General features: G+C 34.3%; 2 protein-coding genes and 1 long non-coding RNA gene across 11 annotated transcripts in view; 2 read left to right on the top strand and 1 right to left on the bottom strand.

Moving 5' to 3' along the window:
* LOC106052025 (uncharacterized) overlaps positions 1–17,577 on the top strand; it is a 34,211-nt gene extending 16,634 nt beyond the window's left edge. For 3 of the 6 annotated variants that reach the window (XM_056041525.1, XM_056041527.1, XM_056041530.1), the window contains 2 exons: positions 14,297–14,362; positions 15,287–17,574. In XM_056041525.1, coding sequence (XP_055897500.1) covers positions 14,297–14,362; positions 15,287–16,161 — 941 coding nt within the window. In that variant the 3' untranslated portion in view covers positions 16,162–17,574. Of the gene's footprint in view, positions 1–14,296; positions 14,363–15,286 lie in introns of all 6 variants that reach the window. The other 3 variants (XM_056041526.1, XM_056041528.1, XM_056041529.1) reach the window with 2 other exon arrangements.
* Positions 5,412–9,162, bottom strand: LOC129928228 (uncharacterized). Of its 4 annotated transcripts, none has more exons than XR_008779812.1 (5): positions 9,067–9,162; positions 7,427–7,569; positions 6,919–7,018; positions 6,404–6,514; positions 5,412–5,738 (listed from the first exon to the last, which is right to left on the bottom strand). It is a non-coding gene; the product is annotated as an uncharacterized LOC129928228 (long non-coding RNA). The 4 variants fall into 4 exon arrangements; XR_008779813.1 differs by lacking the exon at positions 9,067–9,162 and adding an exon at positions 8,970–8,986; XR_008779811.1 differs by lacking the exon at positions 9,067–9,162 and adding an exon at positions 8,833–8,854.
* A 4,110-nt stretch (positions 17,578–21,687) lies between the features above and the next one.
* On the top strand, positions 21,688–23,898 carry LOC106065303 (uncharacterized). Its single transcript, XM_013224087.2, has 2 exons — positions 21,688–21,818; positions 22,808–23,898. The coding sequence occupies exons 1-2, from the start codon at positions 21,708–21,710 to the stop codon at positions 23,816–23,818; spliced, it is 1,122 nt and encodes a 373-aa protein (XP_013079541.2). The 5' UTR covers positions 21,688–21,707; the 3' UTR covers positions 23,819–23,898.
* Positions 23,899–27,844: the final 3,946 nt, after the last annotated feature.

Genomic DNA, 27,844 nt, shown 5'->3' on the forward strand with positions numbered 1-27,844 from the left:
GTTTGCTTTAGAATAATATTGAAGATAGAGGTTTTCTGTAGGGGGATCTTAAACTCAAAACCATCTGGAGGGGTTTTAAACTTTAAAAAAAAGCCATCTGTAGGGGAGGGGTTTAAACTCAAAACCCCTAAATGGATTGGCTACGCTTAAATAATTTTAGTGTGTAATTTGCTTTTTTTTATATTGAAGAGGTATTATTTAATTTTTTTTTTCAAACGCTCATAGATTTTAGAGTGAGTACTTTTCTTTTATTTATATTGAAGAGGTACTTTTTCACTTCAAACTCCACTGGAGGGGAGTTAAAACTCAAAACCCCTTAGACTACACTCATAACATTTTTAATGTATAATTTGCTTTGTTTTTATTATTAAAGAGGTATGTTTTAACTTATAACCCCGCTGAAGGGGGGTTTAAACTCAAAACTGAGTAAAAATCCATTTATAACATTTTGAGTGCGTAATTTGAGTTTTTTTATACCTGGTATTGAAGACGTATTTTTTAGCTTCAAACCCTATTGAAGAGGGGTGGGGGTTAACTCAAAACCCCTTTGGCTACGCTCATAGAATTTTAAAGTGTGTAATTTTCTTTTTTTAAATTGAAGAGGGGGTTTATCGTAAATTTTGGAAAGGGTTTAAATATCAAAATATTCCTTAACTGTGTACGTAACATTTGGGGGATTTTCATTTTCATTTTTTTTTGGTGTTATTATTATTATAGCTTTTTTATAACGCTACTTTCATGCTAATACCATGCTCAGAGCGCTTTTGGTCCAATCTCATTTGTGGACCAGTGGGCGGGGGGAGGGAGTATCTAGGTGTTGGTTTTCCGTGCTGCCTTTAGGCGCTCAGTAAACACAACTCTGCCCGAGTCGGATGTCGAACCTCGAGCCCCCTTCTAAGTAGCCAAGCCAAGCCAAGTTCAAGCGCACTTGGCCTCTCGGGAATTTAACTGCGAAAACCCCATGGTAGGGGGGTTTAAACTCAAGCCCCCCTGGCAGGGGTTTTAAACTCGAAACCCCTGGTAGGGGGGTTTAAACTCACCCCCCCCTGGTAGGGGTTTTAAACTCAAAAACCCCTGGTAGAGGTTTAAACTCAAACCAACCCCCCCGGCTACGCCCATGTCGCCAACCCCATTTCTGGAATACATTCATTTTTTCGAGCGTTTTTCAAAAAACTAGACTAGGTTCTCCTTTGAATTAGTGGAAAGACAGTGTATACCACTCAGGACAACTGGTGGAGCGCCTTGAGCTTCCCCAGCTGGGTCCGGGGTACGTAGCCCCAACAACAATACTGAAAATTGTCCAAAAGCTGGCTTCTTAGTTTCAGACACATTCAGACTCTTCACAACCCTGATTCACTGTTATTCTATCCATTCTAGTGTCTTCCTGTTTTCGTTCACTTGTGCGCACCTCAAGCACTGGTGCAAGGCAGGGTTACAACACTACCCCCACCTTAGTCTTTTCGTCCCGAAAAGAAACATGTTCACGGTTGATCAGTGCAGGTGGAGGTCTGTCGGTGGGAATCACAGATTGAATGGATCGTGCTCCCCACAAAGCAATCCACACTGCTCTCTGCAGATGCCGCTTTGTTCTTCTGCTCCAATTGATCTGCCTTTGGTTAAGAGGACGTCGTTTTCGTTGTCTGGCCTTTCTCTTATTCACCACCGAGGGCAGCCTCATGGCAAGAAGCGAGGCAGCTTCCTAAGCGTTGTCATTCTTTCCTTTCGTTGAGCTACCCAAATCTCACTTCTGACACCAATGTAATAACTGAAGGGAGGCAAACTCACGAGACATAGATGTTTATTTACAGGAAATCACAAATACATGTAGAACAACAAGTCTTGAGTAAAACATCTTCATTAGCTCTAGACTTGGGCGGAAATCGTTCTCTCTCTCATGTCAACATCCTTCCAGTCTCTAATCACAGATAGTGCACACCTTCTTTCTGCACTATCTTGGATGGTGGTGTGCATGGCAAGGCTATAACATTATATTCAGTGGTCTCTTCACTGTTGTGATTGGTGCGTATTTGTTTTTAATCATGATAATAGTTCCAAAAGTATATTTCGATTTTTGTTTCAACATACTTAATACATGGATTAAATGGTTCTCTCAGAGGTTCAGGTAGAACTTCATATTTCTATAGCTGGCTCAAAACTAGAAAAAAAAATAAAAAATTGGTAATTTCTGAACGCGATAGTCCACTTTTACGTTAGATTAAAAAACCCAAAGGTTTGACTATGGCACCTTTTGTCTCGGAAGGCAATGGATGCGCCCAAAAAAGAGCACGAATTATGGGTAAGGTAATTAAGTGTAGGTTAATCATTTTTCAATTGTTTATGATTTAATACTTGTGAATTATAAGAACTTACAAATAAAATTAAAAAAAAAAAAGCAAACTTAAAATTGAATGGCGCAAATTTTGAGATTTCCTTTTAATAAATAAAAAAAAAGCAGTCTGCCGCTCTAGAATTGGCTTTATTAGCCACACTAGATTTTGCCCAATTTCAAGACGAAGCAGAAACCAGTAACTCATCTTGGCGCATCCATTGCCTTTCAAAAAAAGGAGCAATACTTAAGACCTTTGCTTTTTATTTTAACTCTTTGACTGCGGTGTTTTTTTTTTTTTTTTTTTAAATGCTACTTTTTAAAAAAAAATAAGAAAATGTTTCAAACATGGCTAAAACAAAAATTTATTGTTTAAGTACCAATAATGCTATAGTAACATATTTGGTATCAAAGTAAAGGTAAATGAATGGAGAATGTGAAAATGTAAACATCTTTCTATTCAAATATAAGATACAAATTATAATCTAAATAATATGACACTCGGAAAAAAAAATGGATGCCAACTTTAGAACTTTTGAGACCTAAATTTAGATTTTGTTCTTTGTATTACTGTTGAAACAGCATATTTAGACTATTTACAGCATTTTCAAAAAGAAATGTGATAAAACAGTCAATAAAAGATGATGAATCATTGATTATTATGCATGACTAAATGCATGATGCGTAGGATGTAATCATCTTCTTTTTTGAAGTAACGTCTGTATCATATAAGATAAGATAAGATTATATTATTATTTTTAGCTGTTTTTTTTAGTCTGAAAAAAAGTGCAAATTATTGCGCTTTTCATTACTACCAATAACAATAGATACCAGTACTAAATCTATCAACCAAATGCACTCAAATATTATGTACATTTGAATCAATGGGATATAGATCTAGATTTGTCTTCTTTTTATTTGCCTAGAACATCTTTTATTCTAATACTAGACCAGTGCAAGACATAGGCTAGCGAGAGATCAAAGCCTAAATCTTTAACTAGATGAAGGACAATAAAAATCCTAATTCATTTTCCCTAAGATTTAGACATCTTATAGATCATTATTACTGTTCCTTTGTGATAAATTATGGATTTAGAATAGTTTTATACTTTACTTTTATTTAGTAGTAAACCTTTTGGAGTGCAACTTGAACCAGTATAGCGATGGTGATGATTTTTACCAAAAAGCAATACTAAAAAAAATTGCTACAAAATATACCAAGAAAAGGCCTAGCATGGTGGATGAATATTGGATTTAGATCTGCCATTTCTGTTGTTTTCATTTATCTTAGGCTTAGTTCTATAGGAATCTACAAAGTTGTAAAGATAAAAGCATAGATCTAGTCAACCTTGATCTACATTCAGGACCTAGCCCTATAGTCTAAGGCTAAGGCCTAAGCATATAAGGCAATACTAGATCTAAATCTAAATGCTAATAATGTCCAAGTCTGCTTCATCCTATGCTAAATCTTGATCAAGATCTTCATTATTACAATTCATAGAAGTATAAATAAAACAATAAAGCTTCTTCAGTAGTAAACATTGTGGGTGTGTCTTGGACAAGCATAGCCATGATGTTGTAGATTTTTACAGATTTAAACAATACTAAAAATAAAAAAGAAAATGGGGAAAAAATGCCCACAGTGGATGATTATTTGATGTAGATCTACCATTTCCTTTCTTTTTATTTACCATAAGCTTAGATCTAGAGATATATCTAGATCTAGAGTCCAAGTCTATAGATAAAAGCTTAGATCTACTCATCTAGTCAATCTCGATCTACTTCATCTACAGACTACACCTGACCTACTGTCACTGACAATAATAGATTTAGATCTAAATACTAATAATAAAGATATAAATACGCTAAATTTAGACCTACCTGGATCTAATCTATATAATAGATCTATATCTAGATCAAATCCTTCATTATTACTATTTATTTGTGATAAATTTCAGAATAATTATAAAGTTTCTTCAGTGGTCAACATTGTGGGTGTGTCTTGGAATAGCGTAGTCATGGCGACGTTTTTTTACATTGTAAAAAAAGTAATAAATAAAATTAAAGATGTCTAAATAAAGCCAAAAGCTTCTCATTTCTATGTAAACAAAGGATGAAGAACTCTTTTATAAAGTAAAAATAGTTCCACTGTTGTTAGTTAAAAATTTTAATTTAAAAATGCAACGAAACAACCCTATAAACATGCCCATTACGGCCCAGTATCAGTTTTAATTAGGGTTATCCCCCTTTGCCCTAATTGCAGCCCTAAATAGCCCAAATCGCGCCCTAATGGGTGCGCATACCGTTTGCACATTGGCGTCATTAGGTTCCCATAAGGGACCAATACGGGCTACCCTAATCGTGCCAATATCGGCCCAGAATGGGTAAACCCACTTCCAGATTCATTGGGGATTTCCAGAATCGCGCCCTAATCAAGCCCATACTAGCCCCAATGGTTTAGTAACTGAGATTTTCATTGGGGTTTAATTAGGGATAACCCTTATTGTGCCAATATCGGTCCGATGCTGGCCTGAATGGTTTAGTAACTGAAATATTTATTAGGGTTCAATTAGGGATAACCCTTATTGTGCCATTATCGGTCCAATGCTGGCCCTAATGGTTTAGTAATTGAAATATTAATTAGGGTTCAATTAGGGATAACCCTTATTGTGCCAATATCGGTCCGATGCTGGCCCTAATGGTTTAGTAACTGAAATATTAATTAGGGTTCAATTAGGGATAACCCTTATTGTGCCATTATCGGTCCAATGCTGGCCCTAATGGTTTAGTAACTGATATTTATTAGGGCTCAATTAGGTATTATCATGCAAATACTGTCTCCGATGGTTCAGTCATTAAATTTTATTATGGCTTAATTAGGAATAATCTTTAATGTTTTTCAATACTGTAGTTTAAAACAAATTCATTAGTGATTTTTTGTTTATAATGCCCTTTTTGTTCAAATGCAGCTCAATTTTTAACCTTTTACATAGGTCTACTTTCACACTGATGATTTAGATCTAGCAATAGAATTATTTGACATAATTGTTTGGAAATTATAATAATTGAATCAGTGCATGATTTCTTTATACATCTAGCTATAATGTCAACATATTTATAAAGTAATGGACAAGTTAAATTACATTTTTGGGTTTGAACACTATCAAACAATACAATTTTTGGTAACGTACTATATAAGACTTGCATGCTCTGATCATTTATTCTTAAATCAAACTTACACAATTAACTTTTTTTTTATTTTTTATTCATGGAATAATTAACCAACACAAAAGACAAATATAACAGCACAAACAAGATATCAAGACAGCATTTTCATTCAATTCTTAGCATTCTTTACAAGCTGACTTCAAGACTGGTGGCAATAATTCATATTTTGACTTCCATGCAGCAGCTGGAACAAACAAACAAACAAATAAATATTATAGTCATGTAATAAAACTACCTTCAAGCTGTATTAATAATAAAAAGAATCTAACAATTAAACATCAGAAGACCTTACATTTATCTATGTGGACATACTATTTAACGGTTATATTTCCAGCCCTTGATGATAAACGGTGCTCAAAAATTAGGTTGCTTCTAAAGCCTATTAAGCAACACAAAAATTAATGGTATTTCAAAATTTGGAGTTCAATCTTCTCTTTAAATTAAATGTTATGAATTGGTGTCAGCAAATGTGGCACTGGTATTTGACTATGCTAAAAGTGCAATGGCAGACTAGATCGAGCTAGGCTTCAATTCATTCAATATTATATTTTGTCCAATTTATTTATATTAACTTTATCACAGGCTCTTACTAATACAACTATATTCTGTTGTAATTAGAGTTCTATGGTAATTTTAAAAATAAGTTGGCTGAAAAGTTATTCTAGAATTAAAATAAATAATTATCACAGTGAAACTTAAAAAAAACATAACAAAAAAAAAACAAACCACAACCAGCATATTTCAAAATTAGGATAGCATTTCTTTATTTACATTTAATAAATTCCATCCCATTAACAATTTACTTTCAGATTGCTGATCAGTAATCTAAAAGCAAAATTTAATTCTTACCTTCTTGAGCAGGCTTGCTTATGAAAAGATGAACAGCATCTGTACTGCATGCATAGGTTATTATTAACCTAAAAGATTAATGTCAACTTCCCCTAAAGAAAATGTGGCGATCTGTTAAAAAAAAAAAAAATAAATAAATAAAAACATAAAAAATGTTTAAAGAATGCAAAAAAAAATAATATTACAATAGAGGCAAAACACAAAATGTTTAAGGTAAGGTATACAAGAAGGATTGTTGCTATATAATGACATTAGGTCAAAAACAATTCTATGTAGGCCCTATTTTCATTGTATAAATGTTCATTATAATTTTTTATGCAAATTAATAATGAACTTAAATCTCAGTGAAATTACAAAAAGCTGAAGATATTGCTCTCGAACATTGTTTCACAAGATTAACATTTATTTTACATTTTCTTTATTTAATCGATTTGATCTCATTAAAATTTTCATTTGGTTTGGGGGGATAGGGTGTCACTGATCAGTAATCTTAAAGAAAAATTTATTCTTCGTACCTTTTTGAGCAGGCTTCCTCATGAAAAGATATTGAACAGCATCTGTAGTGCATACATAGACAATTCTTATTGTCAGCTGCCCTTAAAGAAAACTGGCATTCTAAAAAAAAAAAATAAATACAATTACAATAAAGACAAATCCTGAAATGTTTATGGTATGGTGTATAAGAAAAACTGTTGCTATAGCCTAATGATGAGACTCTGTATTTTTTCTTTAACAGTATCCACACAATGAAATTTTAAAAAGCCTAAGCCTTAGCTAAGCCTATAGAATGAATCCTAGATCAAATTGTAGAAAAATGTGTAATATAATAATTAGTATTAAGACCTCTAGATATTCTAGCTAGATCTAAATATAATCTAGATCTATGTCTAGTTTATAGATCTAGAATTTCTAGATCTGTATAGATCTATTTAATTCTATTACATAGAGCCTAGAGTCTTTAAAATTTACAAAAAATAAAATCTAACATATATTGAGTATTGGTGAATAAAGATGTAACGCTACCTGGACCTGGTTATGTGGTATGCACGATGGACTGTTTGGTCGCCTCATTGGTCTCTGCGTGGTCGTCTGGTTCATACCCTGCAACTGCCATCACTTCCCTAAGCTCCTTTGAGGTTTAGACTACCAAGTAGATATCTTCAACTCTGAAGGAACATTAAAAAAAAACAAAAAAAAAAACAATGTCAATATAGGGCTATAGTCTATAGCAGCTATAGGGTTAGCCGTTAGTGGCGTTAGTCTATTATATATAGGCCCCTAATATAGATATACTATATATATACATATTTTTCTAGACATATCTCAATATCTGATTTTAAAACCAATATAAACGTTTGATTTTATTTAGATTCTATTTGTATAAATTTAAACATTCTAAACTCTAGACTAGATTTTCAAGATCTGGAGTGTAGGCCTAATATTGTACATTAGTCTCTACAAAGTAAATATCTATATTATAAGATTATAAGTCTATACTATAGGTCTATGACTATAACTAGTTACTCGATCTAGAATTATTTAATCTAAATGACCTATCGCCTATAGTATGAAAAAATTTAAGATTAGTCTGTATTAACAATATATTAATTAAATATTATTCTATATCTACTAAATTTTCTAATAACAACTAGATTTTAGAATCTAGACTATTCTAGACTATCTTTTATTAGATCTAGATCTAAGTTTACTAAGTCTTAGTATATCTTATAAGTCTAGGTCAATTTTTTCTAACCTCAAAATATTTGAATTAGAATAGAACTAAAATCTATATATGAGTATGAGTACTATGAGTATAATAATTATTATATTTATATACCAAAGTGTCCAAAGTCTAAGTATTAGTTTACAGTTACGTGACTAGATAGGCATATAGACTAGATCTAATATTCTGCCCTAAAAGTTAAAAGGTAGTAGATTTAGATTTAAGATCTAGTAAGTCCTTAACTAAATCTAATTCTATGCTGCAGATGCATTAGCCATTTCATGGCAGATTCTAGAATCTAGATCTATTCTAAATAGTAAATCTAGTCATAACGCATAAAAGTTAATCACTTAAGTCTAAGTCGTCTAGATCTAGATTTAATAGGTCTCAAGTCTAGATTAGATATAATATAGACCACTATATATTAATAATATTATATCGTACTAGATCTAGTAGCCTATTACTACTATTAGTAATTAGATCTAGATATTATAATAAAACTAGTCTAGAGAGATCTATAGAATCTCTAGATCTAGATTCTTAGCATTCTAGATTATCTAGATATATCTATAAATCTATTCTAAGTCTAGACCTAATCTACTATCTAGATTAGATCTGTTAGTAGTGTTAGAGTACTTAGAGATTCGTCATCTGATGATGATCTGTACTTGTGATAGGCTTAAGACTTTAACTTATAAGTTACGACCATTCCAATTGAATTTCCATGGCTGCTGCCATTGCTGCCATGAGTTGAAGAACATATGCATTGATATCAAGAAGTACAGCTCTTATAATTATTTATAATAGATCTATTATATTAATGAAAGTCTAGATTGACTAGACCTAGACTAGAGTGACTATAGCTCTATAACTTGTAGTATAACTAATAACTTAACAGATTTAGATCTATATAGATCTAGCTAGCTCTAATTTGATCCACGTGTGTACGCTCTAGAGTGAAGACTGAATAATCCAGTTTGTGCCGAATATCGCGAGCTTAAAAGAAATAAATGCTTCTTTTTCATTGGTCGAAAAAAATGTTAAAATGTATAAAACTTTTTCTTAAAATCTAAATCTAAAAAAAAAAAAAAAAAAAAAAAATATGTTCTCCTTTAACTTAAGATTCTATGTGTGATTAAATATTACTAGATATAGATATTTTTTTTTAGTGTGCACATTAAAAAATCAGACACACACACACACACACACTATTTGATTACGAAAAGTCTGCATTGGGCCCATACGGGTAAAACTTCACTATTCCAGTTAGGGATTTCCCCAATAGAACCCTAATTAATTTTTTTAAAAAATCTTAATATTACTTACAAAAAGGATTCAAAGCAACATTTAGCTTTAAGACGATTAATACTACATTTTAAAACATCATAATATTGTTTTTTATGTTATAATAAAGATTTCATCATGTTGGTTCTGGCGTGATTGGGGAAATCCCACACCGGCACGAAAGCGGAAAGACGTTAACGGCCCAATAACTAAAATCCCACACCGATCCGTTAACGTTTTTATAGGGGCGATTGTAAGTAGGTCAATCTACCCAATGAAACCTTATTACCCCACACCGCGCCAGAATGGTTTCGATGGGGCTTTGTTTATAGGGAAAGGTAGGGTCATTTAGGGCAGACAGACCGTCTATGTGATAGACGCTCCGCACTCAATGAGTTAACATGTATTAGTTATTTAGAAGGCTGTATTGTCGTTTAGAAAATAGTATTTTAAATGTTTTCACTTGTTCAATTATAAAAGTAAAATACAATCGCTCTATAAATAATTTTAAAATGGGTATCTGGCTAATAAAATTTATTTTTAAAATTGTATTTAAAACCTTAGTTAAATATGATTTCCAATACGTTCGCGCGGATTAAATTTAGACAAGTCAAAACGCTAATTTGATAGGGGGGAAAGGGGAATATTTTACATGCACCACATAAAAACTATTACACTTATCTTGCCCAACAATAAGCTGAACAGAATCCTGCCACAGACACTGCATGCTTGCAAAACAAACATCCACATACACGACACTAGGAAAAAACAGACATCGCACCATTTAGTTGTAGTTTTAGATGTAGCTTTAGTTGTGTAGATGTAGTTTTAGATTTAGTATAATTTTTATAGTTGTAGTTTTAGATTTAGTTGTAGTTTTAGATTTAGTATAATTTTTATAGTTTTAGATTTAGTTGTAGTTTTAGATTTAGTATAATTTTTATAGTTGTAGTTTTAGATTTAGTTGTAGTTTTAGATTTAGTATAATTTTTATAGTTGTAGTTTTAGATTTAGTTGTAGTTTTAGATTTAGTATAATTTTTATAGTTTTAGATTTAGTTGTAGTTTTAGATTTAGTATAATTTTTATAGTTGTAGTTTTAGATTTAGTTGTAGTTTTAGATTTAGTATAATTTTTATATTTGTAGTTTTAGATTTAGTATAATTTTTATATTTGTAGTTTTAGATTTAGTTGTAGTTTTAGATTTAGTTGTAGTTTCTTAGTTCTAGTTTTAGCTTTAGTTGTAGTTTTATAGCTTTAGTTGTAGTTTTGTAGCTTTAGTTGTAGATATAGTTTTAGTTTAAGTTTTAGATTAGATTTAGTTATAGTTTTGTAGCTTTAGTTGTAGATATAGTTTTAGTTTAAGTTTTAGATTAGATTTAGTTATAGTTTTGTAGCTTTAGTTGTAGTTTTGTAGATTTAGTTAAAGTTTTGTAGATTTAGTTATATTGGTAGTTTTGTAGATTTAGTGGTAGTTTTGTAGATTTAGTTGTAGTATTGTAGATTTAGTTGTAGTATTGTAGCTTTAGTTGTAGTTTTGTAGCTTTAGTCGTAGTTTTGTAGCTTTACTTGTAGTTTTGTAGCTTTAGTTGTAGTTTTGTAGATTTAGTTGTAGTTATGTAGATTTAGTTGTTGTTTTGTAGATTTCGTTGTAGTTTTGTAGATTTAGTTGTAGTTTTGTAGCTTTAGTTGTAGTTTTGTAGCTTTAGTTGTAGTTTTGTAGATTTAGTTGTAGTATTGTAGCTTTAGTTGTAGTTTTGTAGCTTTAGTTGTAGTTTTGTAGCTTTAGTTGTAGTTCTGTAGATTTAGTTGTTGTTTTGTAGATTTCGTTGTAGTTTTGTAGATTTAGTTGTAGTTTTGTAGCTTTAGTTGTAGTTCTGTAGATTTAGTTGTAGTTTTGTAGATTTCGTTGTAGTTTTGTAGATTTAGTTGTAGTTTTGTAGCTTTAGTTGTAGTTTTGTAGCGTTAGTTGTAGTTTTGTAGCTTTAGTTGTAGTTTTGTAGCTTTAGTTGTAGTTTTGTAGCTTTAGTTGTAGTTTTGTTGCTTTAGATGTAGTTTTGTAGCTTTAGATGTAGTTTTGTAGCTTTAGTTGTAGTTTTGTAGATTTAGTTGTAGTTTTGTAGATTTAGTTGTAGTTTTGTATGTAGATTTAGTTGTAGTTTTGTAGATTTAGTTGTAGTTTTGTATGTAGATTTAGTTGTAGTTCTGTAGATTTAGTTGTTGTTTTGTAGATTTAGTTGTTGTTTTGTAGATTTCGTTGTAGTTTTGTAGATTTAATTGTAGTTTTGTAGCTTTAGTTGTAGTTTTGTAGATTTAGTTATAGTGGTAGTTTTGTAGCTTTAGTTGTAGTTTTGTAGATTTAGTTGTAGTTTTGTAGCTTTAGTTGTAGTTTTGTAGATTTAGTTGTAGTTTTGTAGCTTTAGTTGTAGTTTTGTAGCTTTAGTTGTAGTGGTAGTTTTGTAGCTTTAGTTGTAGTTGTACTTTTAGATTTAGTTGTAGTGTTAGATTGTAATTTAGTTGTAATTTCAGATTTAGTTGTAGTTTTAGATTTAGTTGTAGTTTCAGATTTAGTTGTAGTTTTAGATTTAGTTGTAGTTTTTTAGTTGTAGTTTTGTAACTTTAGTTGTAGTTTTGTAACTTTAGTATTAGTTTTGTAGCTTAGTTATAATTACCATTGTAGTTTTGTTGTAGTAATTGTAAGTGTAGTTGTAGTAATACTTTTCAATACGCGCACGCATCACATGACACTAAGTTCTTCTCGTGGCTCATCTAAAGACAGTGGCGTCACTAGTGCTGTAGTAGTACTTTTGTATTTGTACTCTTATCGTTGTAGTTTTAGTTGTAGTTTTGTAGTTTTAGTTTTAGTTGTAGTTTAGTAGTTGTAGTTATTTAGTTGTAGTTTTGTAGATTTAGTTCTAGTTTTGTAGTTTTAGATGTAGTTTTGTAGTTTTAGATTTAGTTGTATATTAACCAATGACTTAAATTCTGCCAAGTCACTGGTTTTCCTGGCTAGCTCAGGCAACCCATTCCATGCTCTAATAGCATGGGCTTGCCAGGATTTTTTTGGAAAGGGGGGTGTGAATTTTTAGACCCGATCTCTATAACTGACTCCTAAAATCTGTCTTAGCCATCTTTGTTGAGCTACATTTAGTGTTTTTCGATTTCGGTAGATGACTATTTACTGCAGTTTATTAATGGAGCCCTGCCACTGGTAAAAATGTGTAACCTCTCTTCAATACGCTCTTGGAATTAAGTGACTGTAGTTTGCTTTAGATTTTATATCGAAAAGAGAAGTTTTATCGTCAAAATCTTCTGTTGGGGGTTTTCCACCTCAAAATGCTCTGTAGGGGGATCTTAGACTCAAAACCATCTGGAGGGGTTTTAAACTTAAAAAAAAAGCCATCTGTAGAAGAGGGGTTTAAACTCAAAACCCCGGATTGGCTTGGCTACGCGCAAATAATTTCAGTGTGTAATTATCTTTTTTTTTATATTGAAGATGTATTTTTAGCACCAAACCCCTCGGCAACGCTCATAGCATTTTGAGTGCGTAATTTGCTTTTTTTCTTACACTTAAGATGTACTTTTTATTTTTTTAAACTCAAAACCCCTTTGACTACGCTCATAGATTTTAGAGTGAGTAGTTTTCTTTTATTTATATTGAAGAGGTACTTTTTAGCTCCAAACTCCACTGGAGGGGAGTTTAAACTCAAAACCCCTTAGACTACACTCATAACATTTTTAATGTATAATTTGCTTTGTTTTTATTATTAAAGAGGTATTTTTTACCTTCAAACCCCGCTGAAGTGGGGTTTAAACTCAAAACTAAGTCAAAACCTATTTAGCTACGCTCATAACATTTTGAGTGCGTAATTAGCTTTTATTACATTAAAGAGAGGGTTTATCGTAAATTTTGGACGGGGTTTTAAAATCAAAACCTTCCTTAACTGTGCTCTTGGATTTAGGGGATTTTCGTTTGCATTTTTTTTTGTTTTATAGAAGAGGGGGAGTTAACTGCAAAAACCCCAGGTAGGGGGTTTAAAACTTAAAACCCGTGGTAGGGGGTTTTAAACTCAAAACCCCTGGTAGGGGTTTTTAACTCGAACCCCCCTGGTAGGGGTTTTTAAACTCGAACCCCCCTGGTAGGGGGTTTTAAACTCGAACCCCCCTGGTAGGGGGTTTTAAACTCAAAACCCCTTTGGTTGTGCTGGGTGCAAGTGATGGTTTAGTATTAAAATCTCACCTAAAATAAACAAAATCAAAGCAAAAAATCAGTCACTAATTTCCGACTCCCTCCCCCTTGCTACGCCCATGACTCTCCACTAGTTTATTTTGAATGTTGTCTACTAGTTATCTTCTACCTTTTATCTGCTACTACTTTCTTAAATTCAAATATAGAATCTGGTTCTATACACATTCTACTTCTGGTATAATCCCCCATGCAACGCAACACTAACATTCCCATACCTTGATAATACTTTATCATAAGTTTGAACCCACATTTCCAGATATGCACAAAGACTAAAACCGGATTTACACTTAATAAGGCCCTAAGATATTTGAGGTGTCTCGCCCCTTTTAGTATGAAGCAGGTAATTTAAAAAAAAATGTATGTTGTTTTCAGAAAACATTCCTGTAACTATTAACGTGGAACCCTTAAGTACGTGGAGGCTCCTAAACTAAAGAGTATGTTGCATATAGGACTATCCAACAGTGACAGAGACTCAATTTTCATAGACGTACTTCCTAAATTCTGTTCATAATACGAACTAGTAAAATCTTCCCGGACGAGCTTTTATTTGTGAGATTATTATCTTAAGTAGTGAAACATTTACTATATTGATAAATGTTTTCTATGCTAATCTAAATGTAAGTAAAATCTAATTATAGAATGTCCATGCAAGACACTAGGAGGTGAAGATGGTGAAAGCATTAAAACCTGCCCACATTTAAAAGGTAACACTTTCAAACTTGTTTATTAGTGGTGTTACTTCCTAGTTCAGACCTGATGCAGAGCTCAATCATCGTGATTGCAGTCCAGAGCGCATCCTTCACAACTGGCAGCCATCCTTCTTTATTCTTTCTTTCTAGTTGTTATATTAACTGACACTTTCAAAGTCAAAAGATGAAAGATGGACAAAAGGTGGAATGTGGTAAAAAGTGGTAAAATTTGGAATGTGGTAAAATTTGGAGTGTGGTAAAAAGTTGAAATGTGTTTGAATAAAATGGAATATAGTTAAAAAATTGGAGTGTGATAAAAATCGTGGTAAAAAGTTGGAATGTGGTTAAAAGTTGCAGTGTGGTAAAAATGTAATTTACATTATCGTAAAAAGTTGCAGTGTGGTAAAAAGTATTGAAAAGTTGGTATGTGATAAAATGTTGGAATGTTATAAAACTTTGGAGTGTGGTTAAAATTTGAAATTTCCTGAAAAGCATAATGGCCATATTGTTTTCTGTTTTTGTTTTTTCAATAACACATGAAATTTAGTTTACTTTAGTTTTTGAACATATAGAAGGGGTGGATTTAAAAAAAATGTATTTTTATAACCCCGCCATGCACACCACCATCCTAGACAGTGCAGAAGGTGGGCACTATTAGTAACTATTCTAGGAAGGATATTGACATTGGAGAGAAGAGAGAACGATTTCCGCCCAAGTCTAAATCCGAGATGAAGATGCTGTGCTCAAGGCAAATGTCCTATGTGCTTGTCATGTTTCCATGTAAATAAACATCTAAGTCTCGTTGAGTCGTCTCCCTTCAGTTATTGCAGTATGTTTTTTTGTTATGTTTCTTTTCTTTAAATTAAAAATTTTATAGATGGAAAGAATATAAAGATATACTTATGTGTCTATATTGTTGTATTACATTTTCTATAACAGGTGAGCATGAAAATCAAGTATCAGACAGCCAAGATCTTAGCAAATATTTGGACAACTGTGTCAAGAATCCTGGCCATACACATTTTATACCTATCAAAAAACTAACACTGAAACATCTACCAGAAGGCCATCGTGATGAGGAACTGTGTGGGTTTATTAGAGCGGCATCAGATCTCACAGTCTGTGTTAATGTCACCATGACTAGTCTACAGAGACCCGAGTTCTGGCCTGACACCGAAGTTCCATACTTCCTGTACACGATGAGGGCAAGTCCACACTTGAGGACAGGAAGTGGCTGGATTAAGGAGGTATTCGAGCACAGGGACACCACCTGCCCGTGTGATCAATGCAGACAGTCTGGTCAACCCAACAAGATTTGGTGGGACATTCACGTGGAAACGGCCACCAATCTAATTTTTGACGAAACCGAGGCGAGCAAAAGTTCCATACGATTGTTTTATGACAGAGAGTACAGTCCCTTGAGTGTTCTCAGCAACTCTATTAGAGTCTACAACGCTGATTTTGAGACAGATTGGTGCACCTTGTCTTGCACTACTTGTGACAGAGGTGTCAGCAGCAAGCTGAAGAAAATGAGGGAAACCTACGTTTCTGATAGAAATAGAATTCGTAACAGATACACTGAGACGAGAGATGTGGACAAGCTTATGTTCATAGTGTCCCACCCTCACGGTGGCTCCAAACAGGTCTGTGTCGGGCGCTGGACGAAGAAATACAAGAGGGGTGATCTCAATATGTTTACATACACCACAAGTACATGTCCAGGGAGCAGTGGCGCCCCAGTATTTTGTTTAGGATTCGGTAGGATGCTTCACTGCGGCACTTTGGTGTCTGGCCTTGGTTATAGCAGTTTTTAGACTTAAATCTCATTTCAATAAACTCCAAGGCTGTGAAGTCCGATCTTTGCTTTGAAAATCGATTTCACTAAGGGTACGGGCAGGTTGGGTGTTTTGCAGTATTATCATTTCTTTGATCTAAGTTTTTTTTTGGCTGATCTGATTATTACTTTTTTTTTTTGCAGAGAGCTATTAGATTGTCTTTCCCTAGCGCTAATAACACCACACTACAAAAACTTTGTTAACGAAATGTCCTGGACTAGTGCAGGGATGTACCATTAAGCAAGCCATACCATTAAAACCTTTTAGAATATGTAATTATAGCAATTATAAGATTCCAAAGATTAAACAATGTTTGATAATTATTAATTATACCATGGATTCAACCCAGATTAATATATTGCTAATTAGTAGCTACATAGGCAAACAGTTCTGTACTGGGTTTGCATAGTCATGGGCTGCACCCTATCTTAATCTTCAGAATTGAGGATATTGTCATAATTATTATTAAATTTACAGAAAGACTATTGTGATCCATGCGGTCAGGCTGTATTACTGCTATTTATACTAGTTATGGAAAGTGTTTGTCCAGTATTTTTTTGTGAATATAGACATATAAAAATACAAAATTTTGATACTTGATATTGCATAAAGAGATTAATGAGTTTTATGTGTTAAAAAATAAATGTTTATTATTTAGTTTTTTTTTCTTTTTTTTTTTTTTGATAAGTATTGCATTAAATATGATAATTATTTTAAAAAAAATTAACAAACCATTTTTTTTACGAAGTATTAAACTCATTAAAAATATATATAAAATGGTAGGCCTAAACCAGTCGAAGAAGTCTTTTTTAATCTCCTTTGAATTAATTGTTTTGTTTTATTGCACTTGTACATTTTAATTATCCCTTAACCCTATAATTGAAAGCGTTTTACTAAATGTAAACCTTTATTCTATAAGATCTGGGTTTCATCAAAGTTTTTTTGGTATCATGTAGGCCTTATATGTTAAATGCTGTTATTTTGTATTTTTTGTATAGGGGGACTAACCCAGACTGTAAATATAAGTCTTTTATTTTAATTGATTGACTCCCTTCTATTTTAATCAGTTGTATCTTCTAAACATAATTTTGTGTGTTTTTTTTAAGCTAAATACACCTCCTGTATAATGGTTTGATGGTGATTTTCTTCAATTGTTAGCATTAATAAAAGAACAAGTTTGCCAACCAAAATCCTCGTTGCCAACTCTAAATTGTGTACTCTTTTATTTCCTTTCTTTTTTTCCCTCCACATTTACGTTATCTCCACCATAACTATGTGAATTAGATCTATGGCTCTGGCTCATTTAAAACATTTGGACCATGTTGCAGATTTGATGCGGAGACCATGGCGAACTGTGAACCTGTAAAAGTTACTGACCTCTCAACATGGCTAACCTTAGACGATTACGGGCCCTAGGCAAAGTGAATAAGGTGACTCCAAGGGAAATAAATTTAAATTAAGACCAAAAAATAGGCATTGAGTTAAAAACCTTCTTATATATATATATATATATATATATATATATATATATATATATATATATATATATATATATATATATATATATATATATATAAAGTACATAAACTAAATTTAAAAAGCGCCGATAGCAAGAATATACCTTATGGACGATTCATGATCCCCAGACGAGAAATAACATTTTGACATTTCAGCAAAAGGAACAATGGTCTTCTAATATAAGTAGTCAGACAAGTAGACTATATCTAAACAATCGTGATTAAATCACAAACTATAGAGACATAGAGCTAGGCTAGTGGACATAAAGCCATAGAGTTCTGCTATGTTTGAGATTTGATTCATGTTTAGCAATTTTTTCTCTAAAAATATTCTTTGAGTCGTGCGTGAAGCCCCCACCAATCGGAAGACCAAGGCGGGCTGCCTAGTTTGCCTATGCATATGGTCGGCCCTGCTTGGAGTCTTTTACTGTAATACAGTTAGAGTACTAACTTAAAATGCTGGCGCTCATAATCTTTAGAATCAAAGATACGCCAGAGAAAAGCCAAATGTAAAAAAAAAAAAAAATGCAGAAGACCAAATCTGGTCACAGAACCAAAACCAATGTTGTATGATAGTCCAGTTTGGCCAGAAATCAAGAATATGATATAATTGGTGTTCCCGTCCTTACCCCTCCCCTAGCACTTTATATGGCATTAAGGTCTACGTGATGCTTACGTGTATAAGTATACACACAAGATTAGCTTTTGTAGTGGTCACATAACACCCTCATCAGCATTGTGTGGTATAGAAGAGTGAACCCTGATGTGCACGCTTCGTTAGCCCTTGAGTATCTCTGGGAAACTTTATTCAGCTACTGTTAACGTCTATGCATGCTGTGATAAATGGATATATATATATAGATAGATCAAAGAAGAGCCTTATCTCATGTTTTGTTTCCAATCTCCTGTGTGTGCAGAGTTTCCAATGAACTTTATAACTAGTCAACAGAAGACCTATTTTGGCGCATTTATTTATGCGCATTGATACATAGCTAAAGCAGTTGATCTGCTATTTAGAAAAAAAAGATACAAGAGATTAGAACGGCTGAAGGGGTCTCGAGTTATGCTAAACTTAAAGATGTGTATTCAAGACTTAATATTAAAGAAGAGCGGAGTGCGTCAACTACGTGGGTAGTCCCCCCCCCCCATCCCGTCATTCGGGGTCTACTTAAGCATAAAAAGTAACTTTCCCCTTTCAGACCTTGTGGTCTACAGGGCTGATGATGTAAAGGTCATCTGTTTCTGTGGCCCAAGGTAAACAATGTTGTCATTTGGCCAGCACAAGGATCAACCGCCTTTACTTTTTCCCCATCTTATGTCAGGTACCCATTAGAGCTGGGTGGACTCAAGGCGCCCGAAGATCCCGAAATTAAAAATCCCAGTCTTCACCAGGATTTGAACCCGGAACCCCCGGCTCGGAACCACACACTCACACACACACATATATATATCTCCTTCTGTGTCTCCTTGTTTCAAAACATGTTTTTATTTAGTTTGTCTTTAAAACCCCCATATCACAAGGACATATCTCATATCTGCTTGCAATCTCTTATGGATTCGAACTGGAAACTGGGTAGAACCTGAGAGGGCATTTCGAAAACGGCTCTAACGATTTCTCTAGAAATTTAACAGTTGATGTATATTTTTTTTTGGGGGTGGGGTGGGGGGGGGAGGGAACTACCGTGGAAACTCTGTTTTGAAACTAACAATTTTAATTTTTCAAAATGTAATCAACTTAAAAATAAATTTGGCTGACGTCTCAGTATTAGTATTAGGGAATTTTAAATGATTGGCTGGTCTGCATCAGTAACGCTTTCTGTCAGGCAACAACAATAATAATAATAATAATAATAATAATTGTCCAAAATAATAATATACCCCATTGTTATATCAACCGAGGGGAGGGAACTACCGTGGAAACTCTGTTTTGAAACTAACAATTTTAATTTTTCAAAATGTAATCAACTTAAAAATAAATTTGGCTGACGTCTCAGTATTAGTATTAGGGAATTTTAAATGATTGTCTGGTCTGCATCAGTAACGCTTTCTGTCAGGCAACAACAATAATAATAATAATAATAATAATAATTGTCCAAAATAACAATATACCCCATTGTTATATCAACCGAGGGGATAATAACAACTGACCTCACAGACACCTTCAAGGCCCTTAACATTCCTAGGAACATCTTCGTTGCCTGTCAGAGAGGCGGTACTGCTGCAGACCTGCCACATCACCAGAAAATTCCTCAGTGGAAACTGTTAAAGGGACTACGATGAATTTTGTTTCTCTTTAGCGAAACTCGACCCTGGCAGCGCCAGAGAATGACTACTCGTTCATTTCTAATATAATAATAATAATAATAATAATAATAATAATGTTATTGAAGGTCTAAAACATCGACCATTGAAACACATTTGTAATGTATTCCCTTATTCTAATATTGTTTTAAGCGAGTTTTTTTAAATTCTAAAATACTGTCTTGATTTCTTTTCTTTAAGTTTAACTCATTGTCTAAAATAAAACCAACACTACAAAACTATCTCGATGAGGAGCAACGGTAGAATGACATTATATTGAACGTAATCGTGATAAATAGTGCGTCTACAGCTCACACTAATATAGGTCCATCTTGTCAATTAGATTAAGTATATGTCTATAAATTAAAAGAAATTTTGGCTAATGCTTTCAAAATGTAACATAATGAACCATTTATGAATACGGACAAGACAGATTGGAAACACTCTAGACCATACATTATCAAATAACTGTTACACTTTTCAAACATTTCCATCCATATGATTTAACTCTGGGAAAACTGACATAAAAGCTGTAGGGCTTAAAGGATTAAGAATCTTTTTAAGACGTTCAGTAAAGAATTTAAGATGGCCAGGGATTACGTGCAGCAACCCATGACGGCAAAGACACACAAGTCTAGATCAAACGACACAAACCATGATGGCTTCCAAACTGCGTATTTCCTTGACCGCCAGACTATAATGGACCAAACAGTCTATTTATCCCCAACAGCGATGATTTCTGAAGCCCCAGTTCACTGACTGTGTCTGAAAGTTCACGCTATGGGCCAATGAAACATTTCCGTATTGTAAGAGATAAAAGTTGAACATCGAACTAACATGCTCTACAAAAGTATATAAAACATTCACACATTTTCAAATTTAGTTAGTTAACAAATTAGACTAGAAGATTATGGTAGAGAAACAGATAACAAGGTAATTATTTTAGCTCTATATTTTCTTTGTATTCATTAATGATGTAGTGACTATCACACATTTTTTTATAACTATTATTGTATAGCAGACCTCCATGTTATTTTATCGAGTTCTGTGTGCTTTTGGACCAATGTTGTTTTTTAAAATTCCCCCTTTCTGACCGTTCGATCTATGGGGTAGATGATGTTGAGGTCATCTGTTTCTACGTCCAACGGATAACGAGCACTGTGTCACGTGGCCACCACAATGACCAACCGCCTTTACTAACCCCAATCAATGACGATCTGATTCGTTCAGATCAAATCCGAGCCGATCAATGACCATACGATTCGGTCAGATCCAATCCGAGCCTATCAATGACGATCCGATTCGGCCAGAGCCATGAGTTCAAATTCAGGTCGTTCCCCCCCCCTTTTGAAAAAAACTTTAAAAAAAGGAATACGATAAAAATTCAATTCAACCAGATATCTCTTTCTTTCTTTCTCCCCCCCCCTCCTTCCAATATTCCCACATAGTCCTGATAAGGATCATATTGTATTGAGAAAGCTAAAAGCATGATATAGTAAAACAGTATGTCAAAGTATTTCTAATCGCACAGATTTATAGTTGCTGGTCTAGATACTAGATCTATTACAAACTTAATTACATTTACAATTACATCCAAACTAATAGATACAATTAAAATTCGTATTAACTGTGTATTTAAAAAATATTTTATGTGTTTTTCTTGCTTCTTTTACTTCAGATATACATATGTCTGTCCCATTGACTTACATGAGTACACTTGTACTGGCTTTGTCTTTGATGGCCTCTGTTAAAGGAGATGTGGATTGGAGAGAGTCTCTCTTGCAAAGAATAGCTCAAGCTAATCAATCTCGAAAACAGGTAACCACATTGAAATAGAGGGAGCTATTTCTTTGGTTATGATTGCAAAGTCTTCGTATTCGAAGATTAAGGATGTGTGCAGAGTTTCACACCACTAAACAAATCGTGAAGAAATCACAAAATATAGAGACATAGAGCTGTTGCGACATACATATTTTTTCACATCTTATGCAGACAAACCGGTTGTCTGCCGGGGTCAATATATTTTTTTTCGCCTTCTGTGTCTGACTTTGGGAAGTGCTTTTATTTCTGTGTCAAATCATACCTAAAACTCTGTTGGTGAGAACATTACTTCCTTGCATGTAGTTGGTTCCTAGGTCTTTTAGATGTGAAGATTTGATTTCAAATCTACAATTAATCAATTAATTTTTATGTAATGATATAATATGCAATCTTTTATCATACATTCTCATTTTTTAGAGCTTATATCAACTCACTCTGTTTGTCTATCTGTCTGTATGGTAAAAAAATAAGCCAGTAAGTTATTCATTTGGTACTCATTAAAAATTTTGTTTTTAATTAACAGTAAGGGAACTAAACCCTGTAATTTTCATATAAATGGCAGTAATTAGCAGTTATTTCCCCTGAGATAAGCTCTGGTTTTAAAAAAAGTATTCTCTTTTTTCGATAGCCTGATTAACATTTCCAACATTAAAGATTGTATGCTTCATAACAAGTTAGAGTAATTAATGAACTAGTACAATGCTATTTACGGTTAAATTTAGAGATAATTATAATATTGTAAGCATTAACAAGATAGACATTGGTTACATCATCTCTAGACAAAGTTGTCCTTTCTGTTTCGTTCCCTATCGTAGGCTGGTAAATAGGTTCCGAAAGGTTCAATAGGTTTCTAGTTCAACTGCAGTCTAATCTAGTCTTATAATTTGACTTTTGATGAACATTCGGGCTCTCTCTTTCAGAAAAAAAATTTTCATCACTTTCTTGTCATAGAAATGTTAACTAGTCATCATTCTTGTTACTTCCAGGTGCCTACTTCAGATAGTGGTTTTAGAGCCCCAAGCCCTGGTAACCAATACCCAAGGAGCCAGAGCACTGGCTCTAGACAGTTGTGGGCCAGACCTCCTCCTACAAACTCAAGAGAACTCGCAAACAATCGGTACAATGAAAGAACCTACGGATCACCATACTGGAGGGGTGCACAAAGAACCGACTTCAGTAGACTAAGCGACTGGCGGAATCGATTTGTCGGTGACTCCCAAGTAAACGGCAATTCAAAACAAGAGGCTGATTTATGGAGTCGCTTCGGCAGCAATCGACCCGCTAATACTCTCCCAAACATCAACAAGAATGAGTTGTGGAGACGTTTCGGAGGCAGCAATTTTCAGCAGAGAGAGATCTGGAGCTCCAATGACGAGCAATCAGATGAAGGTCAAGTAAAAGAACCTGAAGACTGGAAGGAAAGATTACTGCAAGGAATTTCTCAGCGGCCAAATGAAGAAGATAGTATTTTAAGCCAAGGGGAAGACGATTGGAAAGACCGTCTCTATCAAATGATTTCTGCAAGACGATCTGAAAAAGGTCTAAATCAGGATCAAGAGAGTTGGAAAGAACGTCTCTATCAAATAATTTCCGAGAGACGATCAGGAAATGGTCAGAATCGAGACCAGAATGATTGGAATGACTCATTTTTGCAATCGCTTTCAAGCAGGCAAGGGAAAGACAGCTATCAAAGTGAAGACGCTTGGAAGGATCGTTTACTTCGAACCATTTCTGCAAGGCGATCGGAAAGAATTCAGAACCAGGACCGAGGCGATTGGCAAAGCAATATTCGTCAAATGATGTCTGGAAGACAAGGGCAAAGCTACCTGAACCAAGATCAGGGTGATCAGTTTATGTCCTTGTTTTCTGGAGGGTCATCGGGAGATGAAATCAGTGCAAGGGACTTTAAAAGCTGGATAGATCGAGCCATTTCCTTGGCTGGTGTACAGTCACCACTAAAAGGCTTCATGCCACCTCAACAGATGATGCCCTTTTAAAGTGGTAACTTGTGCCAAAGAAAACAACATCATCTACAATTTGAACTGGCGAATTAGATTTTTGTATTGAAACAAAGAAAATAAGGTTATTAAAAAAAATTAAAGTAAAATTATATAAATTTAATTTCACTAATATTATTTGTTGTCAAATAAAAAAATTAAAATAAAGGATAATAATACCAAAACATAAAGCTCAACATTTTAATAATTTGTTTTTTCACTGTCGATAACGGATTTTATTTTCCGTTACCATAAAATTAACTCAAAATCGCTGAATTTAAGTGGTTCATAATTATTTCAACATAGGACTAATACCGGAAGTCACTTTGCTCTTGTTTTCTTTATAAATAATTGTGTCTGTCAGTCTTATAACTTTAATTATAAAGTCATATTTTTACTATTGTATAGCTTTTGGAAGTACTACAATAATCCATTTACAAGGGGAGTAACAAAGTTAAAATCTAATTGGGGTCAGGCGAGACCATTCGTTCTAGAAGGCCTCAACACTGACCTGCAACGCCAAAGCCTGTGGGCAATTCAGACAAATAACTCTTTGTCATGCCACAGGTCTGTATGATGTGGCAACGAGCGCTTGGTCTAAACTGCCCTTAGTTTGTGACGTTGCAGGTCAGCACAGGATTCTATGGTCTCCTTTAGACACATATTTTATGAGATGAGGGCCTGGTCATAAGCTATGGCCGGAACGATGTCACCCACACAGCTGTTTTCCCCTCTCCACGTAGCTGTATCTTAGGGAATGGCAAATGCCGTTACACGTTGGAATCAGTGACTTCAGCCAGGGTGTAGCACATTTTTTGCTGCAAACTGCCTAAAGGTCTCAAGGGTTGACTCCCGAAGCATTTCCCATGTTTGGGTATAACTGCAAGGCAGCAAAGGTTGGAATTCAGAGTTTTCCTTTTTCTACGTGTGTAATTAGCCAAGGCAGTTGTCCACAGTCGTTCTGATGACGGTATGAGCTAGTCTGGTAGGAAGTTACTATCTTTATTTATTGAGAAACATCTGAAACTTACAAGTCATTATAACTTCAAACCTACTTCTAGAGCTGTGATATTACTAATCAAGACTCTGTAACAATATCAAGTAGATATTATCTTAGCTTTTGCGATTCTTTTTTTTAAAAACGATTTGTAGGGTTTGGGAGTTGAATATTCACAAGAATATAATCTAATTCATCTAATTAATATATGGATGATTTGTGTGTTTCAGTGCTAATCTATAACTCTTAGTTTCTCAATGGGAATTTTGAGTGTGTCATTGATTTTGCCTTTTGAAAATCTGAAACAAATGATAACCATCAATGCGCTGAAAGAACCGATGCGAACATACAGAAGACAACAAAATATCTTGACGTAAGAAAAGTATTGACAAGCTAAATACCATTGTATTTACAAGCTAAATACCATTGTATTTACAAGCTAAATACCATTGTATTGACAAGCTAAATACCATTGTATTGACAAGCTAAATACCATTGTATTGACAAGCTAAATACCATTGTATTGACAAGCTAAATACCATTGTATTGACAAGCTAAATACCATTGCCAATAAAGAGTAAAGTTCCCCTTTCAGACCTTGCGATCTATAGGTCAGATGATGTTAAGGTCACCTCTTTCTGTGGCGCAGGGCTAACGAGGGTGTCATGTGGCCAGCACAACGACCAATCGCCTTTCCCAAACTAGTGTCAGGTACCCATTAGAGCTGGATGGACTAGGAGGCGCCCAAAGGTCCTGATATTCAAAATCCCAAGTAGGGCCAATATGTAGCCAAATATTTCGGGCCCAGCCACTGAGACACATAAAATTTAAAGGCAAGTTCTCAGCCACATGCGTGACAGAAGTGATCTTCATCGTAGCCACAAATAAAACCAATATCAGGGAATAACATTTCTCTAGAAGCAACAAATCACAATAAAAACACTAGTCTCATTTGTTAAGTACCTATCTTGTCTGCCTGTATACATCCGTGTTTATCAGAAACTTATAATAGTGCATCTTCCAAAAGAAAACTATTCACGGTGATAAAAATCTTTACATTTAACTTAATGTCCTGTTTTCAAGTAGGATTCTAGTCAATGGGCTTTCTGGTGTTGAGCCTGCCAAGTAAATCAGTTTCTATTATTTAAAAACACAATATACATGAATATTAAATACATTTTGTTCTATTCGTATTTATCCATTTTAAGTAACCGCCTACGTTAAATGTGTATTTTTCTGTTGTGTTGTCTTCATATGACAAAATGTCCTTGTAATCACAACAAATTTCCGTAAGGATCAATAAAGCAGTTTTAGTCTTAGAAAAAACAAAAGCATAGTGTTTTTAAAAATCTATTTCGCCTAAATTTACTCAATCAACCAAATGATATACCATATTTTCGCGCATATACCCCGCATACGAACTTGCAAAAAAGGTAAGAACAAAATCGTACAACCCGCACCCTCATATACCCCGCATGTGACTTGCGTAAAATAACTGTACATAAAGTTGTTGATCATCAGACGTCTGTCCCTCGAGACACAATCGTGTTCCAGTCGTTCAGACAAGTGATACATAGAGTTCAACACGCGTGTGAAATACAGGCTTAAGGTCGTATCTTATCTTATCTTATCTTATCTTATAAAATACATGTAACTTAAAAAAAAGTGATTACGTCCTAGTATATTGTTGCAACAGAGAATCGTTGACAGGAATGTTTATGCCTAAAAATAGATTGTGTGAACCCCACACCTTTGTAATATTACATTCGTTTTCTAAAACGAACACATTTGTACAAGTGCTCATTCTTCCCTAGTGCCCATTGAGAATGGAATGGGTTGCCTGAATCAGCCAGGAAAACCAAGTACTTGGCAGAGTTTAAGTCAGTGATTAACATGCATGGCTAGAATTACACATGAAATACCGGGTGGTCTAAGAGTAGAAAAAAAAATTAAATTAATTTTGATGTATTTATTTTGATTTAATACATTTGTATTTACTCTTTCATTAAATTGACAACTTAGAGATATACAAGTTTTAGTCTTGAGTTGGCATGCCCTGCTCGTTTAACTAGTCGTAATTATCTACTTGTTTTTATTTTTGAAGAAATGTATGCACCTGATAAGTAACTGATAAGTTAAGAGTAAAATGATGTATTAGCTGGTCCACTTATAGTTTGGATGTTTATCCTGGTGATTACAGTTGCCCAACCTGGGACCGCAGCTGTGTATCTTGGATTGGCCTCTTCAGTCCAATAACAAGTTGCAAAGGAAAAAGTACGTCTCTCGAAACGTAAAATGCCACAAAAACACCAGCAATTACTTTAAGCGACATGAATGTCTTCATTTAAAGATGGACACACAGTCTTTGAGTCTGAAGTGTGTGGCTACGCTGACCTAACTAAAACATATTTTGTCCAACACGATGAAGAAATAAGACTCTGGTCAGCGATAACATTATGGGCATTACCTCATACACTTAAATCTTAGATCTTTACGTGCCGCATTGGGCGACAAAATGTCTCCATAAAGAACTGTCACCGCAATATCTGAAGCCTCTTTTGCCACCTGGTGTCCACTGTTATGAGGTCCTCCATGAAGGTGTGGCGCAAAGTTATACGAGGACGTCCTTATTTGCACTTTCCTCGTCATAGCAACTCTCGGTATGCGTCATTCATTCTGTCTGAGGACATGTTTTTAAAATGTTTTACATGTTCCGTCAGAGTTGAAGATAATTACTTCCTAGTCCAAACCTCCCGCAGGACGATGGGAAATGGGAGCGGGCAGGGTTTGAACCCGGGACCATCGATAATTCTCAACCACAGTCCAGCGCGCAAACCTCACGATCAGGCAGCTATCCCGCAAACGTCATGTAATACTGACCAGAGCAAAAAAACCAATTAAAATTGGTTGTCTAATTACTATATGTTAAATAGTTAACATCTTGAAAACTACAACCTGTGACGTGGCAACGAGCTATTGGCCTAAGCAGCCCACAGGTTGCGACTTTGAAGGGCATTGTTCAGGCCTTC

This window comes from Biomphalaria glabrata, chromosome 9, assembly GCF_947242115.1.
Source record: "Biomphalaria glabrata chromosome 9, xgBioGlab47.1, whole genome shotgun sequence".
NCBI lineage: Eukaryota > Metazoa > Mollusca > Gastropoda > Planorbidae > Biomphalaria > Biomphalaria glabrata.

Bases quoted from the DNA above. Each gene is read 5' to 3' on its own strand.
- LOC106065303 (XM_013224087.2), top strand. From the start codon at position 21,708: ATGAGTACACTTGTACTGGCTTTGTCTTTGATGGCCTCTGTTAAAGGA. The intron at 21,819-22,807 runs GTAACCACATTG...TGTTACTTCCAG, and splicing joins CTAATCAATCTCGAAAACAG to GTGCCTACTTCAGATAGTGG.